The sequence below is a fragment of the Cynocephalus volans genome, chromosome 1 (genome assembly GCF_027409185.1).
Source record: "Cynocephalus volans isolate mCynVol1 chromosome 1, mCynVol1.pri, whole genome shotgun sequence".
NCBI classification, from domain to species: domain Eukaryota; kingdom Metazoa; phylum Chordata; class Mammalia; order Dermoptera; family Cynocephalidae; genus Cynocephalus; species Cynocephalus volans.
The window spans coordinates 299,711,334-299,731,793 of record NC_084460.1 but is presented as its reverse complement, the minus strand read 5'-3'; the positions used below and the strand labels follow the sequence as shown (position 1 = coordinate 299,731,793).

The 20,460-nt window shown below is 36.9% G+C and overlaps 1 protein-coding gene across 3 annotated transcripts in view; it reads right to left on the bottom strand.

Annotated features, from left to right (window-relative positions):
* UBE2F (ubiquitin conjugating enzyme E2 F (putative)) overlaps nt 1–20,460 on the bottom strand; it is a 61,375-nt gene that overhangs the window by 23,816 nt on the left and 17,099 nt on the right. For all 3 annotated transcript variants that reach the window (XM_063099939.1, XM_063099923.1, XM_063099931.1), the window contains one exon: nt 17,752–17,817. In XM_063099939.1, coding sequence (XP_062956009.1) covers nt 17,752–17,817 — 66 coding nt within the window. The remainder of the gene's footprint in view (nt 1–17,751; nt 17,818–20,460) is intronic.

Below are 20,460 nucleotides of genomic sequence, written 5' to 3'. Positions count from 1 at the left end.
TTCTGATTTCATCATATTTCTTCTGCCCCAGTCAAGTTCTTATTTAATAATTATTATAATTATATCTTCTCTTAATTCATTGAAAACCAAGCTGGCTTTTTTCTTTTATGAAACAAATCTCAGGACAATGGTCTGCTTCTTAATCACTACTTCTTTCTCCTTCTTCAAAGCTGAACAGCTTTTCAACCTAATCAATTCTGCTTATGTATTACTGAATTTTCCCAGAAAGTTCACAGTCCAACTTAAAAAGCAGCTGGGGAGCAGACTGGACTAAGATGAAACCCAAGAACAGCAATGGCCCAGTTGAAGAGGTCTCTCTGATTCCCGTTCTGCACCTGGCTCAGAGTTTGCACTGCTCAGGGTGCAGAGAGGAGGAAGGCCTGCTCACCTCTGGAGCTGGCAGGGAAAGGCTCATTGAGGGCATTTGTAACCACAGTGCACACCATGGCCCAGAGCACCACATCCACGTCTGGGATGGGCCAACTCTATGTTACTATCAATGGCTGCTGAGGCTGAACACATTCTGCTTCTCAGATAACTGGGTTTAAGCTACAATATCAATGTGGTAGAGGAAAGTTCCTGGCACCCAGCTCTCAATGGGCCAGCACGGTCCCCACCTCCACCCCACAATGAAAGGAATTATTACCCTTTGCTCCCCCTGTGATTCAGAGCCCACTCCCTCCTGCCTTCAAGGAAATGTACACCAGTGTCGTCAAAGGAGGTTACAGGTAACCCCGGGAGAACAAAACCTTCCAAGGGGTAAATGGGCACAAACTACTCTGGCAGAACCCACTTCTAGATGGCCAACTTCCACAAGTGCTCTGTTCTAGAACAAATCTGCTGACAATGCTCTTGAGGCCAAGGAGTCTCTCTCCAGCTCTGCCTTGCCTTTCCTCCACTCCTTTCACAACCATTCTCTCACCTTTGAAACAGGGTCTCCTCTCATCTGTCCTCTTACCATGATGCACAGCCCCCAGGCATAAATGCATCTCCAGGGGGCAAATGGATTGGGTGATGTGCAGGTCACACAAAAGCCTCCCTGAGTGGAGGTGTTATGGCAGGGTTGTGTATTTCCCTATCGTATGCCCGCTTCTGTAAAGAGCAAAGCCATGGCATTATATGAAAGATATCCCCCTACCCACGGTGCAAACATTGTGGAGTCCTGTGTCAGGGATGATTGAAACCTCATGTAGTTTCCTCAGTCCCTAGACCGCTGTAAAAGAAAGCACTGCCCCCCATGAGAAGCAAAGCACCTTATGAAGGTGCCAGGAAGCAGTAGCCATGGTGTCTTCTTCCACCCAGGTGACGGGCTCCATGCCTCATCTATTATACCCAGAAGTGAGAAGCCTGTCAGAGGCATATTAGTAGAAACTAAAAGTGAAGATTTTGCTCAAAAGTGAGTCTGATTTGGCTGACTGGTTTGACAATTAATGTTATGGCAGATATTTCTGACAAATTGAATGAGCTAAATCTGTAGCTCCAAGCTTTGGATGAAAATATAAAGAATGCGATAAGGTTTTTAAAATATTATATTGGTAAGAATATGTGGAAATTAATAATATTGTAATTTTCTCAACTCTGCATATTTCAGGTAAAACAAGATGCTCTGAGGTGAACAGTGACAGGTGTGACTAACGGTAAGTGGACAGGAATCGGGAAAATGGTTTTGGCGCATGCCTCAGAAACTATGAAGTGAAGGAACTCTAATGACTGGGTGACAAAGCCTCTTCCAAATCAGGCAGTTTCCAAGACTCGAAATGACATAGTACCTCTTCCATGTGTGTCTACTTACTTATGTGAAAAAGCAGTTCTCATTGTTTGCATCTATAACGACAAAATGAAAGAAGAAAACTGGTGTCGAACCCTTCCTTCAAGCATAAAGTAATATTCATTCACAAATATGTCAAAACTGAGTCAGGGAAAAATGCTAATAGTAACTCCGTCATCATTCACAGAGATACAATGCAGATGAAATGTTATTTTATGTTTAATGATCATCTAAATTTGCCATATATTGTTTAAATTCATTATTCATTCAACAAATATTTGATGAGTGCCTACTATATGCCAGACACTGTTCTACGCAATGGTGACACATCAATCAGAGACAATTCCTGCCCTTACGAAGGTTATGTTCTAGTGAAAGAAAGACAAAATAAGTAAACTATAAACTGGAAGGTGAAAGAGCCAAAGGAGTAGGAAGTGGGAGGGGCTGCAACTTCAAACAGGGTGGTCGGAGGGAGCGAAGACTTGGAGAAGGGGGGTGTCAGGGTGAAGAACACTCCAGGCAGGGGAAGCAGGGTGAGGCCAGCGAAAGGCCTGGTGTGTCCTCTGACCATGGCAGAAGCCAGGGTGGCCATACAGCAAGGTTGGGGAAAAGAGAAGCTAATGTCCAAGAGGTGGCAGGCACAGATTGTCCTGACTTGCAGGCCCCTGTAAGTATACTGGCTCTGAATCACAGTGAGATGGAAAGCCATGAGAGGGGTCTGAGCAAAGGAGGGACAGGATCACACTGACAGATCACAGGCAGGAGGACACTTGGGGGTACTGGTTGATATCATCCAGCTGAGAGATTATGATGGTTCAGACCAGGGTGGGAGCAGCTGGACTGGATATACTTTGAGGGTAGCAACACGAGGATTTGCTGAGAGATTAGGCGTGGAGTCGGGGAAAGAAAGGAGTCAAAGAAGATGCTAAGATATTTGACCTTGTCATGGAAAAGGCAGAGTTGCTATCAGGAAGATAAAAGGACTGCAGAGGGCTCAACTATACCAAGTTCAACATCTGACACGTTGATCTGAGATTTCAAGTTAACATCCAAGTGGAGGTGTTGAGTCGGCAGCTGACAGATCATTCTTGAGTGCAAGGAGAGGTCAGGGCTGGAGAGAGCAGTTTGGGAGCGATTCAGTGTACAGAAGCATTCCGATTTTCCCAGATGGTGAGGTCATAGGGGAACTTAGTAGGGAGGCCCAAGGACAGGACAAAGCCTTGAAGTACCCCCACTTTGAGGGGTTGGGAAATAAGAGAGAGGAAAGGCAGCCAGAGACAAAAGAGGAGAACCAGAAGCCAGGAGCCTGTACAATTTACAACTGTAACAACTGTCCAAAAGAAAATGTTCAACACTGAAGAGTCTTACAGTTACAGGAACTTTTTAATAGTTTATCTATCTACCTAATTACAGAAAGAGTATGAGAGAGAGACAAACATAATATTTGGAGGCATAAAAATGTTTATTTTAAGACGAGATTCTATGCAATAAGTGGAATGAAAATATGAGGCCAGGAGAAAAAGTAGCCAGGGAAATTTTCCGACCACTGAAGCAGAGCTTCTTCACATTTTTTAAAAAAATGTATGATGGTAGCTGTACCTGTGGTATTTAGATTCTATACTGGAAACATTTCAAAGAACAATATAATACTTTTATTTTAAATGTCAATATTTACAGCACATTGGAAATTATACCTTGTACAAATTTTAAATTTAAAAGGCAGGAATTACATTGTCCCTGCCATGATGAGCTTACAGATCAAGGATCCTCAGCCTTTTTCTGTAAAGGGCCAGATAGTAAGAAATTTAGGCTTTGGGCCAGAGGTTTCTATCACATATTCTTTGTTTCATTTACTGTGTAGAGCAAGGAGGAAGGACAGAAATGGGTACTCAGGAGTTGGGCAGGGCAGTGAAGGGCCCCTGGGTCACGGCCAGGAGAAGTGGGCAGCACCCGGCTGTGATGTGGGGGACAGGAAAGCCAACGTGGGATGCAGACAAAGACATGAAAGCAGCTACTATACAGAGGTGCTGAGATTTAGAGGGAAACATGAACATGATGAGAAAAGAAATGGAAGATTACTGAAAAGGAACCAAGTGGAACATCAATATCTGAAAAATGTAATATCTGAAATGAAACATTCACTGGATGAGCTTCACAGCAAATCAGATTCTGCAGAAATAGAAATTATCCAAAATGAAGCACAGAAGGAAAAGTGAGTAAACCTTGTGACCCAATGCAGGTGTGATGCACATGTAAAGGTAATATATGTAGGTAAGAGGTATAATATACACAAACTTGAGTCCCAGGAAAGGGTTACAGAAAAAATATTTTTTAAAATGTTAGCCAAATTACTTCTGAGTTTAGTGAAAATCATAACTCACAGATCCAATAAGCTCAATAAACCCCAAGTGAGATAAAAAGAAATAAAACGACATTAAAGCATGTTATAATCAAACTGCTGAAAACAGTGGTAAGTAGAAACCCTTAAAAGCAGCCAGAGAATAGAACACGTTGCATAAAGTGGAACAAAGAATTACCACTCACTTCTAAGAAAAAAAACCAAACCAGAAGGCAGTAGGATGACATCCTTGAAATGCTGAAATTGTCAACTTAAGAATGCAGCATCCAGAGCAGCAGTGATGGGGTTCCTCCTGAGCGAACCGCACGACAGAAAACCCTCAAGGACGTTCTTCAGGCAGAAGGAAAATCACAGATGGAAACCCAGGTCTAGACTGCTTAGTGACATATTCTGGGTTATAACACTTATGACAGTAAAGTGAATGGGAACTACAAAATAAAGATTGCGATGGGTACATGGAAATATGCTACTATCTGTTTAAGCTTCTACCTTAAGAATTAGAAAAAGAACAAATTAAACTGATAACAAGCAGAATGAAGGAAATAAAGAACAGAAAAACAAAAAACAAAGGAAAAATCATGAAGCCAAAAGTTGTTTCTTGTAGAAATCAATGCAACTGATAATCCTCTCACTAACCTGATTAAGAAAAAGACACAAATTCCAATATCAGAACTTAAAGAGGGGATATCAACACAGACTCTACAGAACTTAAAAGGATAAGAAGATATTAAGAACAACCTTATACCAATACATTTGAAAATGTGGATGATACAAACAATCTCTTGAAAGACACAAATTACCAAAGCTCACTCAAGAATAACTGTTTAAGTTATTCTTAAACAGCTCTATATCTACTAAAGAAATGGTATTTATACTTAAAATCTTACCACAAAAACAAAACAAAACAACAAAATTCCAGGCCTCCACATCTAGGTGTCTTCACTGGTGAATTCTACCATTTAATAAGGAATCAATACTAAACCAACACAAACTCTTCAAGAAAATAGAAGAGAGGGGAATATTTCCCCATTCATCCTAAAGCCAGATTTATCCTGATCCCAAAACTAGACAAACATATTCTAAGAAATGAAAACTACAGACAAACATTTCCCACAGACAGATACAAAAATTCTTAAATATCAGCATGTCACATTAAGCAATATATTAAAATGGATAACAACACCATTAACACATAACACATGATGAATTATGGTTTATCTCACAAATGCAGGACTGGTTCAATATTTGAAGAAAAAATCTATCAATGTAATTTATCATATCAAAAGTCTAAAACAGAAAACTACTTGACCATCTTAATGGTTCAGGACTCATTCATGATAAAAACTCTGGCAAACAAGTAGAAAAAGAACTCCTAAACTGGATAAAGAGCATCTACAAAAAACCCACAGCTAACCATATACTGAATGATGAAAGACTGATAGCATCCCCGTTAAGATTAGAAACAAGGCAAGGATGTCACCACTTCTATCTGTCATTGTACTGGAAGTCTTGGATGGTAAAATAAGGCAAGAAAAGGAAATAAAAGGATACAGACTAAAAGGGAGAGATAAAATTGCCTTTACTGACATATGACAGGATAGTTCACACAGAAAATTCTATGGAATCTACAAAACAGTGACTAGAACTAAAAGCAGGCTTTTCAAGGTTATAAAACGTAAGGTCACTAAACAAAAATAAACTGTATTTTTATGTAAAGTACTAGCAATGGAAAATTTAAAATGGAGATATAAACTATGTTCATGGGTCAGAAGATGCAATATTTAAGATGGCAATTCTCCCCAAACTGGTTCAATGCAGTCCAAATCAAAATCTCAGCAAGTTATTTTGTGGAATTTGACAGGCTGATTATAATATGTACATGGAAAAGCAAAGGATCAAAAATAGCCAAAATAATTTTGAAAAAGCAGGGCAAAGTTGAAAGAGTCAAAAGTCACATGATGGGATTTTGAGACTTACTATAAAGCCAGTAGTCAAAACAGTGGTATCTGTATAAGCATAGACATATAGCAAGCACATAGCACAATGGAATAGAATAAAGTCCAGAAATAGACCCACACACATATGGTCAAGTGACGTCAACAGAAGTGCCAAGGTAATTAAATGGGAAAAAGATAGCCACTTCAACAAATGGTACTAAAACAACTGGACACCATATGCAGAAAGAGAGAAAAGATAGAGAGAGAAACTAGACCCTTATCTTGTATCATATGCAAAAATTAACTCAAAATGGATCAAAGAACTAACTGTAAAACCTAAAGACATAAAACATCTACTTAAAAACAAAATAGGAGAAAATCTTTATATTTCTTACACACAGATTTCTTAGGACATAACACCACAAACTATTCGTATTAGTTTTGTATTGCTGCTATTGTGAATCACCACAACGGTCTCACTGGGCTAAAGTCAAGTTTGTGGCAGGGCTACCTTTCTTTCTGATGGCTCCAGGAAAGAATCCATTTTGCTGCATTTTGCAGCTGCCAGAGGCGCCCACATCCCATGGCTTGTAGCCCCTTACTCCAGCTTCAAGGCAGCAATGGCCAGTGTGTCTTTTTCACAGCGCCTCACTCTGACCTGCTTCTGTTGTCACACTCTCTTCTCTGACTCTAACTCTGCTTTTGCCTCCCTCTTCCACTTTTAAAGACCCCTGTAATTACACTGGGTCCACCCAGACACTCCAGGACAATCTCCTTATCTTAAGATCAGATGATTAACAACCCTAATTTATCTGCAACTTAAATTCCCCTTTGCCATGTAACATAACATATTCACAAATTCCAGAGATTGAGACATGGACATTCTGACTACCACAGAGAAAAGAATCATAAATTGGATATCACCAAAATTAATTTAAATTTTCTGTTCTTTAAAAGACAGTATTAAGAAAATAAAAAGACAAGCCATAGACTAGGAAAAGATATTTGTAAACACACATCTGATAAAAAAACATCTAGAATAGAGAACTCTTGAGATTCCATAAGAACAAAAACAAACTTAACTTTTTCAAAAGAAAGCAAAATAGTTGAGCAGACATTTCTCCAAAAAAGACATAGTCATTAAGGAAATACAAATTAACACAATTAAACACCACCATGTACCCATTACAACTGAAGCTTTTAAAACTAAATGCTGGTGAAAATATGGAACAATTAGAATTCTTATACATTGTTGGTGGAAATGCAAAATGGTATAGATACTTCAAGAAAAATGTTTTGTAGCTTCTTATAAGTTGAACACACATTACCATATGAGCCAGCATTTCCACTCCTACATATTTTCCTAAGAAAGACCTATGTCCCCAGAATGACCTAAGAGCAAATGTTTACAGCAGTTTTATTCATAATTGTAAAAAACTAGAAACAACTCAAGTGTCCACCATCTGATGAATAATCAAACTGTGGTATACCCATACAAGTGAAATAATATTATAAAAAACACCATAGATGAATCTCAGAAGCACCTAAGTGAAAAAACCTATACGCACAATTTTACATACCATTTTGGTTTATTTATGCAGCGTTCTGGAAAAGGCAAAACTATAGGGAAAGAGATCAGATCAATAATTGCCAGGAGTTGGGGGTGGATAGAGGAGACTGCTTTTGTATCTTATAAACTGGCGTGTGGGAACTTTTTGAGATGATGGAAACATTCTATATCTTGATCGTGGTGGTGGTTGCACAACTGTATGTTTGTCAAAATGCAGACTAATGTTTACCTAAGAATGGTGAATTTACCGTCTGTAAATTATAGCTCACTAAGCATGATTTTTGAAAAAGATAAAGAAAAAGCCTCTGTCACATAAGAGGCACCATCAGGTGGAACGGGAAGCTGAACAAGTGTTGGTAAGTTTTTAAATGCCAAAAAATTTCATGTCTACACACTATGTCATTTTTGGATATTTTATACTCATTATATACATTTTTATTGGTGACCAGAATATATTTTTAGCCATGGGAATGAATGGCTTTTAAATTCTTTTCACAGTCACTTAAGGAAGCCTGAGCATTCCATGAAGGAATTCAACTTGGAGTTCTGTGCGAGGCAGGGGGAAGAAACCAGTGCAAGAACAAATCAGAGGTATCTGTACCAGATGACACGGGGTCGCCTACTCAGGAGACACAGTAAGCAAAGAAGCATTACACCAACAGAGTGCTAGCCACAAGCAAGGAAAAGAACAGTGAATGCTTCTTAACAAAAGTTAGATGATGCTAAGGCAGATAACTGACTTTTAAGAGCTCACATCACATTTCTATTATACATAAAAGGAGGAGAATTGCCACCTATATTTTTAGGGTTATTTGAAAGAAAAGACTGTACCAGAAAAAAAAAAAAAAAATCTGTTCCTTTTCAAATTTATCCCCCTTATAATTGTTATCTCCATACTAAAATTAAAAATCAATCTAGAAAGACCAGGGATGAGGGTATAAACTTTATGTCTGAAACCTTGACGTATTAACAGTAAACCACCACATGCAAACTACCATATGATCAGGATGTTGGTCAAGCCAAAAGGTCTGCTTCAGCGCTCCGCTCCATTTCCATCCCTTTCAAAATCTCCGTGATTACTTAAATGTTCCAAAACGTTCACATGTGAAACCAAACCCAGGTTTCAGGCTTACCAATCTTATTTCTTTGCTCAGAAATTGGGATCCTGCTTCATTAAACACTTAATATGTTTAACTTTTTAAACATTCTTTTTTTCCTCCAAAGCTCTGAAATAAAGCTAAGAATGACAACTAACCAAATGTGATGGGAATAACAGGTAAGTTCATTAAAATTTTATGACTCAACATGAGTTGTACTTTTATTATCATGCATAAGAGAGCTTTTATAAATGAAATGTTCAAAATAAGAAAACAAATAATCTAATGACTAATACATTTTAAACAAATTTCAGTGAATACACACATAACTATATAAGACTTATAATCTAGCTATAGAATTCCCTGATCAGAATTTTTTGTATATGCAATATTCATAAAAAGGATGTAATCAACCATGAAAAAGCCACCATATATCTGATAAAGGACTTATATCCAGGTATATAAAGAAATCTTACCACTTCATAAGAAGACAAGCAACCCAAATTTTAAATGGACAAAATATTTGAATAGATTCTTGAACAAAGAAGACATACAGATAGCAAACAAGCATAGGAAATGATGGACATCACGAGTCATTAGGATGCAAATTAAAGTCATAACAAGATACATATCTACTAGAATGGTTAAAATTGAAAAGACTGATAATATCAGTTGTTAGCAAGAGTGTGGGGTAACTAGGTAGTCAAGAAACAGCACACCTGGGGTCCTAGGCAGGAGCTGAGGGCAGCATCCCTCACAACCGGAAACAGACAAGGAGCACGCTGAAAACACCACTTCCTCGCAGGTGGCCCACCACAGGCACCGCCACAACCACAGCTACCATGCAAGTGGCCAACCAGACTCCTGACTGCAGTGACACAAGGAGCGTCAAGAGTGGAGATTGGAAAAAGAAGAGGACGTCTCTCTCCTCAAAGCCTACTACAGTGTAATAGAAGAAGCAACTGCTCTATCATGCCCCTGCTTTATCTCTGATTTTAGTAATTTCTGTCTTCTTTCTTTTCTCCTTGGTCAGTCCAGAAAAAGGTTTGCAAATATTATAATCTTTTTAAAGAATAAAAAAATAAAATAAAATAAAATAAAGACTATTAAGTAGTCTACAAAGCACTATTGATATAAATGTTTTAATCAAACATTAACTTTACATAATTCTTTTAGGGTATAATAATCTTTATATATATTATGTAACTTTTTAAATATGTAACTATCATTCATTTTCTTTGAAAGACTCTGTTATGGGAGATTGAAATCAAGCTCAGAACTCATTTCTCTTTATGATCTAAGTTTTTTTCCTTTATTTCTTTTCTGCATCTCTTATGACAGTTTTGAATTTTCTAAATCAGACAGTTAAGAATAATTTTGTTTTCAAAGAAGGAAAGTATCTCAACACAATAAAAGCCATCTATGACAAGTCCACTGCCAGCATCATTCTGAATGAGGAAAAACTGAAGGCTTTTTCCCTTAAGAACAGGAACAAGACAAGGATGCCCACTCTCACTATTTCTATTTAACATAGTACTGGAGATACTAGCCAGAGCAATCAGGCAAGAGAAAAAAATAAAGGGCATCCAGATTGGAAAAGATGAAGTCAAACTGTCCCTATTTGCAGATGACATGATACTATATATAGAAAAACCTAAAGACTCTATCAAAAACCTCCCAGATCTGGTTAAGAATTTCAGTAATGTTGCAGGATACAAAATAAATACCCCCAAACCAGTCACATTTATATTCTCCAATAATGAGCTGAGAGAGAGAAATCAAAAAAGTAAGCCCATTTATAAGTCATAAAAAAAAAAAACCCTAGAAATCAATTTAACCAAGGAGATGAAAGATCTCTACAATGAGAACTACAAACCACTATTGAAAAAAATTTTAAAAGACACAAAAAGATGTAAAGACATTCCATGCTCTTGGATTGGAAGAATTAATATTGTGAAAACGTCTATACTACCCAAATCAATCTACAGATTTAATGCAATCCCTGTCAAAATACCAATGACATTCTTCACAGAAATGGAAGAACAATCTCAACATTCATATGGAACAGCAAAAGACCCCAAATAGCCAAAGCAATCCTGAGCATAAAAAAATAAATAAATAAAATAAAGATGGAGGCATAACATTACCTGACTTCAAATTATACGACAAAGCTATAGTAACCAGAACAGCATGGTACTGGCATAAAAATAGACACTGGACCAGTGGAATAGAATAGAGAACATAGAAGTCACCCCTCAGGCTTACAGCCATCTGATATTTGACAAAGGTAACAAAAACCTACATTGGGGAAAAAACAGCCTCTTCAATAAGTGGTGCTGGGAAAATTGGATATGCATATGCAGAAGAATGAAATTAGACACGTACCTCTCACAATACACTAAAATCAACTCAAAATGGATTAAAGACTTAAGTATAAGACCTGAAACTGTAAAATTACTAAGGGAAAATACAGGTGAAACACTTCAGGAACCAGGTCTGGGCACAGACTTTATGAACATGAGCCTGAAAGCACAAGCAATAAAAGAAAAAATAAACAAGTGGGACTGTATCAAACTAAAAAGCTCCTGCACAGCAGAAGAAACAATCAACCAAATGAAACAACACCTTAGAGTGGGAGAAAATTTCTTCAAACTGTGCATCTCACAAGGGATTAATATACAGAATATACAAGGACCTCAAGCACTTACACAGTAAAAAAACAAATAACCCAATTAAAAAAATGGGCAAAGGAAGAGAATACACATTTTTCAAGGGAAGACATAGAAATGGCCAACAGGTACATGAAAAAATGCTCAACATAACTCGTCATCAGGGCAATGCAAATTAAAACCACACTGAGATATCACCTCAACCCAGTTAGACTGGCTATAATCAAAAAGACGGAGAATAACAAATGCTGGAGAGGGTGTGGAGAGAAGGGAACACTCCTACACTGTTGGTGGGACTGTAAATTAGTACAACTACTATGGAAAACAATATGGAGGTTTCTCAAACAACTACAGATAGATCTTCCATACAAGCCAGCAATCCCACTTATGGGTATATACCCAAAGGAATGGAAATCATCATGTTGAAGGGATACCTGCACTCCCATGTTCATCACAGCTCTGTTCACAATAGCCAAGATACGGAACCAACCTAAATGTCCATCAATGGATGACTGGATAAGGAAAATGTGGTATATATAAACACAATGGAATACTACTCTGCCATAAAAAAGAATGAAATTCTCCCATTCACAACAACATGGATGAACTTGGAGAAACATATGTTGAGTGAAATAAGCAAAGCACAGAGGGATAAATACCGTGTGTACTCACTCATAAGTGGGAACTAAGAGAGAAAGAAGGAAGGAAAGACCGTAGTGGTGCATTGGACTTGCAGAGGGAGAGAGCAGACCTAGGGATACAAAGTGGAGTGGGGAAAAGGGGATGGGGAGGGAGGACATGGATAACTGGTGGGGGACACAGAGTATAGTTACAATTTATGGAATGGGCATGCTGCCATTATGGATCTGGCCATCACATCTTGGGCACAAGTGATAACGATTAGCTTTGTACCCTATGAATATTCATAAACAACTTTTTAAAAAGTTTTGTTTTCAAGAGTTCATAATACATTCCTATATTATTAAAAAAAGTTCTACCAGTTTATACTTATACTAGAAGATTTTGACATTGTTTCTTTCATAGCACCAGTATTATATTATATTATTTTTTCAGTTTGAGAAGTGAAAAAGGTCATTTTTTGGCTTTAATTTCCATTTCTATGAACATCTTAGAATGTTAAAAAAAAAAAAAGCATCTGGTAATAAAATTCTCATTCATTGTTAACAGGAATGAAAAACTTTAAGAAACTTAATGGCAGAGTATTTTATAAAGTTTAACTTTATTTAGAACAAACTTTTATAATAATAAATTCTACAGATTAAGAGAAATGGACAAATTCCTTGAAAGAAAAAAATTACTAAAGCTGACTTAAGAAGAAACATAAATAATGAATAACCCTATATCTATTAAATAAGTTGAATTCATAAATACCAACTTTCCAGAAAGAAAACTTCTAGCCCAGATTGCTTACCTGGTGAATTCTACCAAACATTTAAGGAAGAAATAATATCAATCCTATACAAGCTCTTTTAGAAAATAGAGGAGAAACACTTTTAACTTATTTTATCAGCATGGCACTGCCTTAATGCCAAAATCAGAAAAAAATTACAAAAAAAGAAAAATACAAAACAACATTCTTCACAAATATTGATACAAAACTCTCTAACAAAATATTAGAAAATGGAACCCAGCAATATAAAAAAAAAGATAATACACCATGACCAAGTAGGATTTATCGCAGTAATACAAGGCTGGTTTAACATTCAAAAATCAACGTGTGTAATTCACCATATATATAAAACAAAAGAGAAAAACCATATGATCATCTCAATTGATGTAGAAAAAATTTAACACACATTCATAATAAAAACTCTCAGCAAACCAGGAAAAGAAGGAAACTCTTCAACCTGATAAAGCATATATACAAAAAACCTACAGCTAATATCATATTTAATGAATAGTGAACACTTTGCCCTCAGGACCAGGAACAAGACAGATGTACGCTCTCACTACTTCTGCTCAACATTGTGCTGGAGGTAACAGCCAGTGCAATAAGAAAAAGAAATAAAAAGCACACATACTGGTGAGAAAGAAGTAAAATGTCTTTATTTACAGATGCAATGATCATAGACATAGAGTCCTAAGGATACATTAAAAAGCTACTAGAATTAATAAGTGAATTTAGTAAGATCACAGGACACATGATCAATATTTAAAGATTAATTGTATTTTTACATAAGAGTAACAATTAAAGATTGAAATTTAAAAAACACGATTTATAATACCTTCAAAAAACATGAAATACTTAGCAATATATTTAACCAAGTACATGTATTTACAAGACCTATGCACTGAAAACTGCAAAATACTGCTGAGAAATTAAAGATCTAAATAAACGGAGACACTTACCAATGCTCATGGGCTGGAAGACTCAATATTAAGATGTCATCCTACCTCAATGGATCTAAGCAACATTATCTCAATCAAAATCCCAGCAGCCTTTTTTGTAAAAATTTAATTTATAGAGTGGTTTAAAAATTTAAATGGAAATTCAATGAATCTGGACTTGCTAAAGCGATTTTTAAAAAGAATAAAAGTGGAATATTTACCTTACTTACTCTATTTCAAAATAAGCCACTATAAAGCTACAATAATTAAAACAGTGTGGTATTGGTCTAAGGGTAAACACAGAGACCAACGGAAAAGAATAGAGTTCAAGAAACAGACCTACACATGTACACTCAATGATTTTTGACCAATGTATCGAGGTAATTCAATGAAGAAAGGAAAGCCTTTTTAACAGACGTTGTTGAACAGCTGGTTATCTTCACAGACAAAATAAACTCAACCTCTGTCTTACTCCATACACAAAAATCAATTCAAGATGGATCATGAACCTTAACATAAAACGTAGAATCACAAAGCTTATAGATAAAAATATAGGATAATATATTTGCAACCTTGGGGTAAGCAAAAATTTCTGATAGGACACAAAGCACAAACCATAAAAGAATTTGTTAAATTTTATATCATTAAAATTTTCACCAACAAAAGACAGGATTAAAAAAATGAGTAGAAAATTCACAGAATGGGAAAAAATATTCACAGCTCATGTATCTGACAGAGGATTTGTATTCAGACCATCTAGACCACATAACAAAAAGATTTTAAAATGGGCAAAAGACTTGGGCACTTCACAAAAGAAGATATACAACTGGCCAATAAATACAGAAAAGATACTCAACATAATTTGCCATTGGGAAATGCAAATTAAAACCACAATGAGATAACATTTCGCACCCAAATGTTGATAAGTATGTAGAACAACTGAAACTTCTCATTCATTGCTGGTCAGTGTACAACCACACTGGAAAAGTTTCTTAAAAAGTTAGACACGTATCTTTCCTATGACTCAGAAGTTCCACTCTTGGATGGAACTGAAGAGAAAGGAAAAATATGAGCATAAAAAACTTGTTTGAGAATGCTCATAGCAGTCTTATTCATAATAGCCAAAAGCTTAAAGCAATACAAATGTCCATCAATAGAAAAATAAATAAATTATGGCACATTGACACAAGGAACAAACTACTGATACACACAATATGTGTAAATTAAAAACTATGTTAAATGAAAGAAGCCAGAGACAAAGAGTACATATATAAGATTCCATTTATATGAAATTCAAGAAAGTAAAACTAAGTTATAGTAACAGAAATCAGAAAGGAATTTTTTGGAGTGGGGGCAAGAAATTGGCTACAAAGAGGCAGAAGAGAACTTTGGGAGTGATGGAAATGTTTTTCCTCTTTACTGGGGTTTTGTATACACAGGTGTACACATTTTCAAAACTGCTTAAATTGTACAGTTCAAATCAGTACATTTTATTTTTTGCAGTGTTATACTTCAGTAAATCTGATTTAAATCATAAAAGTTAAAATTCAAAAAAATAGTTTTTATTTAAGTCAATGGTCACTTCAGCCTGAAACCACAAGCACCACCACAGGAGGGCAGGCTCAGGTGACCTCCAAAAGTCAGCCAGGCCACTCACTGAACTAGCCCAGTTTTTCAAACTGTCCCACTAACTTCACAGAAGACTCCGCAGGCTGTTTCAGTTTTTAGGTTTTTGTTTTGTTTAGTTTCATTTTACTTACTTTTTCTTGTTTTGTGAGCTGACGTGAAGTGTTTTTCTAAATTCAGTCCTCTTCTTTTCCCCTATCAACAAATTACATTCCCATTTTTTCCTCTGAGAGTATATTTATTGCCAAGCATGAGCAACCATTCTAAAAACAAACAAAACTATGAAAATGCTACTAAGTGTGAAGAGGAGCCAGAATAAGGACCACGCTGGGCTGAAAATCATCTGGACCATATGCTTTAATGAGTTTTCAGACCTAGCCCTGAGATTACTTGGCTATAAATGAGCCAGTTTCAAAACCATTTGCTTCACACATAGTTAAAACTTCACTACTTAGGCATTGCTCTATATTTTTTTTCAATACTAAGAGGGGCACAACTCCAAAAAGTTTTTTAAAATCATATTAGGCAGCTGTTAGGGTTGGCAGATCTCTCTTATACTTCCCTTAATAACAAAGGGCAGAAACCACCGGAGCCTTCTGATTCACTGACACTGTAAAACAAAGGCACATACACAGTATCTGAAAAGCATGGTGAGCACACAGCTCAGTGTGACAATAATGTCCCTGATGCGCATTTATGACAAATATATACACTAAAGTATTAAGTATTTACAGGCACCAAAACACAAGTTACTTTTTTACCTGATGGAACAGTGAATACCAGAACTGTTAACAATTATGCTCCATTTTCAAGAACAATTATAAGAACATCAAAGATGCTCAATAATTGCAACATTCATGTGATGCAATAAAAAATTTCAGTCAAAAAGAAAAAGGGAAAAAAATATAGACATCCAGAGGTTAGACTTGACAGAAACCCAATCATATGACAGTAACAAGCCCGGAAAAATCAACAAAGGTCTTTGAGTGACCAAGCACGGCAAAGGCCATGCTTGGGAAGAGGTGAGAAGAACAACAGACTCTCTGACAGCCACTGAAGATGCCCTAGAAAGGCAGAGGGAAGAAAATGAAGTTCATAAGGGTGACCTTGAGTCACCAAGAAAGCATTAAAGGGCGCTCAGCACCCCTTGTTAAAAAGAGCAGAACCAAAGGATGGTTGGAATCCTGGTCATTTCCTAGTTTCAAGTCCTTTGCTTACCTACAGATGTCAGGTGAGTTGAACACCCCATTTCTAACAGCGGTGTTCTGGTATTCACTATATCCACGTACTCTCCTCATCTTAGAGGACTCGCTACCAGACTGAATTTACATTCATGTCACAGAGCCCTTTGTAGAAACACACATGGAAAAAATGGAATTTTAAAAAGTTTCAAGCACATTTTGAAATTGGGATTTCTCATGTTATTATCATAAAACATCTTCCATGGAAAAAAACTCATCTTACCCACAGAGAGACAAAGGCCAGGGTTTATTCATAGGCTCATTATCACCTACTGCAATTCTGTATTCTCCTCCACTTTTTAATTAGCTAATGACTCACTATTCTCATTTTTCACTCCTTTCTATCCCCCGAATAAAATAACACCCTATATTTCCACCACAAAACTCTCTGCCCTCTTGTTAATTCCCTTTGTCCTCCTTTCTTCCTTCCCCACCTACCCCACAGCAGCATCGACTGGCTGCCACCCACTGCCCAATGTCAACACCAGGGATGTGCAGGGTGGAATCTGCAACCCTTGGAGCTGCAGTTAACTAGAAAAAAACACAAGTCCTTCCTCTTGCTGCCCAGTTTGACCAAGGAGAATATGTTGCCATCCTAAGGACATGGGGAGATTAGACACTTATCAGTCCTAACAAGGACAGCTGGTAATCTTCTGTACGCTTCTACATGCCAGGCCTGCGCTTAAGTGCATTACATGTACTATCTATTTTGTCCTCACAGCTGTCCTATGAGATAGGTCCCCTTTGATCCCCACTTTGTAGATAAGTGAGTTGCAGTGAGAGGTTAAGCAACTTAACTAAGGTCACACTGGTACTAAGTGGGGAAGCAGGATCGGAACCCACTTATAATTTCAAAGCCCGCACTCTTCACTGTACGCCAACAGCCTCTGTGCTCATTAACTTTAGTTGTCAGGTTTATACATAACTATTAGAGGGTACACTGAGTGCCTCAGGTTCACTTTACTATGCTTTATATGACTACAAAGCCTGTATCTTACCTTCACATGGAATGGTTATTAATGTCTTAACTTTTAAAAAGCTATAGACAAATAAAGCCAAAGATTATGGATCTGGGCAGCCTTTAAAATTTGCTGTTTGAAAATCATTTTAACACTTAAGTATGTAAGAATATTACCTGGGGTTACAGTTAGCTGAAAGCAGTGAAGCTTGTTTGGATCAGGAAAGTGCACTTTACATGTACCTGCAAAAGAAACAACACATCAGGAAAGCCTGGCAGTGAACAGCAGTCTTATGTTGAGGCTAACCTTGGAACACACATAAAGTTAATGATGCTGGAGGGGCTTTATGGTTTATGGATCAAGTCAATAGATCTCCCTTGCTATTTGCTAGGTAGTACTCATGCCAATATGCTAAGACTGCCAGCCAGTGGTTTTTGCCATGTGTTTTTCTCCTTATAGTCTTTTACTAGTTAATTCCAAATTGAGATGTTTTCCTTCAACATTTAAACGGTCACTAAAAATAGAGATCTTTCCATTAATTTCAAGAAATATGCTGCTTTTCTTTGAAAAGAAGAAACCATACCTGAGAGAGATTAATACATGTATGTAAAGACTAACTAAACATGGAAAAGCCAGGAAAAGAACTGAGGCGAACCTGTAGTCTGTTCACCTAACGTCACAGACATTCATACCCACCACAATAAATGGAATTTAAAAAGAAGCGTGCCACCCAAGAGTGAGCTCCCACCCAGAGTTTACCATGGTGCTCTTTGTTAACTTCTTCATAGCCTAACTAGTAACTCAGCTTGCCTGCTGGTGCTCTGCAGACCAAATGACCATATTCTGTGCCCACTGGTCCCGAGACAGAAGGAGCCTGATCAGAACAAGGAACTTCCCCGGAGATAAGAGCTCCTGGCTGCTGGTACAGGCCAGAGAAGAGATATCCCTTGTGTGCCTCCTTCAAACAAATGATACAGAAGAATGGTAGCTATCCGTAGAATATACACAGAAATTTTCTATATTATCTATAAATTCAGAAAATATTACACTAAATTCCTCAGTTCACCCACTGGCTATTTCTTACAAGTCCCACTGAAAATATCTTAGTTTTGCAATAATTTAAATTTTCATCAAAAATAGGATGATTCGTATTTAGACTCAGAAATGGCCTTAGAGATTATCTAGTCCAAAGTCCTTAGTTACAGCAGATGACACAAAGGTCCAGAGAGGCTCAGTGACTAGCCCAAGATCACAAGTTATGATAGAAGCAGGGTAGTCCCAAAGTAATAATTAGTTCATCACTCCTTCCCCTACCACATGCCTCATTTCCTTTGAGTACTTCGTGAACATGTTAGACAAGGGACACTGAGATATGACACATAAAAAACAACAAAGGATTGTTGGGTTTTTTTTTTCAGAGTGAAAGATAACTTAGTCTAGAAGAGCAAGAAGTGGTCTTAGAGATTACACTGTCATAGTCCTTTCTTTAGAAGTAAAGAAATTGGGGCCAAAGAGTTCAAGATGTTCCCCCAACTCACACATTTGGAACTGTGTATGGGTCACTTATAATGGGCTTCATTTTTCCTAGTCTTAACTTGAAAAGATCAATGCTATCTTTAGTGAGATAACGAAACACACGGCAAGGGCTTGAGAAGGATGGGTTGAAGTTGGCATCATCCATTTGTTCTTAATACCTAGCATTCTCCTTTATTTTAATAAATGTACTTCAGACATAGAAACCAATCCCTCTCAAATAGACTGGCCCATCAAGAATAATGAAATTATCAAGGTAGATTAAAAAACAATAAAACTACTGAAAAGAACCAGAAATTTTAAAGATCAAAAAAGGTTCAGTTCTAAAAAACAAAAGGTTACAAGTCAGGTTTTTGTTTTAGTTCAGTGCAGAGGTTTTACTAAAACTCCAGAATTAAGCTTTTTTTCTTATGTAGGCATGGGCTATCTAAGACTCTAGTAATACTTCAGTTTATCTGAAAGAGACGTTTTCTATTTTTTGCAAATGAGAAACCTCTATAAACTTGCATATACAGAGCTCCAAACTAGTTCTGAATAATTACTAAGCAGCACTGCTACATGGCAATTTATTTTGTTCACCTTTGCAAATATTTTTGGAAGATAATTAAACAGAAAGTAAAGATATATTCATTGGTGTCTTCTTGTTTCCTCTTTAAAATAATGAGTTGCATACTTTTGGAAAGCATAGTTTACTTGTATAAACTGGTTTAGATCCCCCCCTCTTTGGCTGGAGGAGAGAGTGGGAGAAAGGCATGAAGAAGAGGCATGTAGCATGCTCTATTTTCATCTGGCACCTTAGCCACAGGGCTAGGAAGACAGACCACACCTTTTTCAAACATAAGGTATCTAGTTAAAATCCTGATTTGAAAGCCAGTCATAAAGTTTTGTTGTTCTTAAACTACATTCTATGGGTTTAAAAACCAACAATCTCTGTAAGAATCATATTCAAGAACAAAATGTTTGTAAGTGAAAACATTTTTGTGGTCTTTGATTAAATGTCCGCATGTGTAAAAATGTTCAAGATGGTATGATAGAAAGGTATGATGGGAGTAAAAAGCAGAAGGATCAATTTATTTCATTTTTTTAATTAGAAAAATATCCTAACATACATGAAAGTGTAGAGAATAGTCTAATAAACCCATCACCCAGCTTCAATAGCCAATCTTGCTTCATCTATCCTACACACCCCCATACACTTATTTGTTTGTTTGTTTGTTTTCTTGGAGCATTTTAAAGCAAATCATTTCATCTATAAAGACTTGAGTAGGTAGAAAGATAACCTTTTAAAAGAATCTCAAAACATTACCTTCAATTCTCAAAGAAAATTTGAGGTCAAGAAATCCGGTGACTTT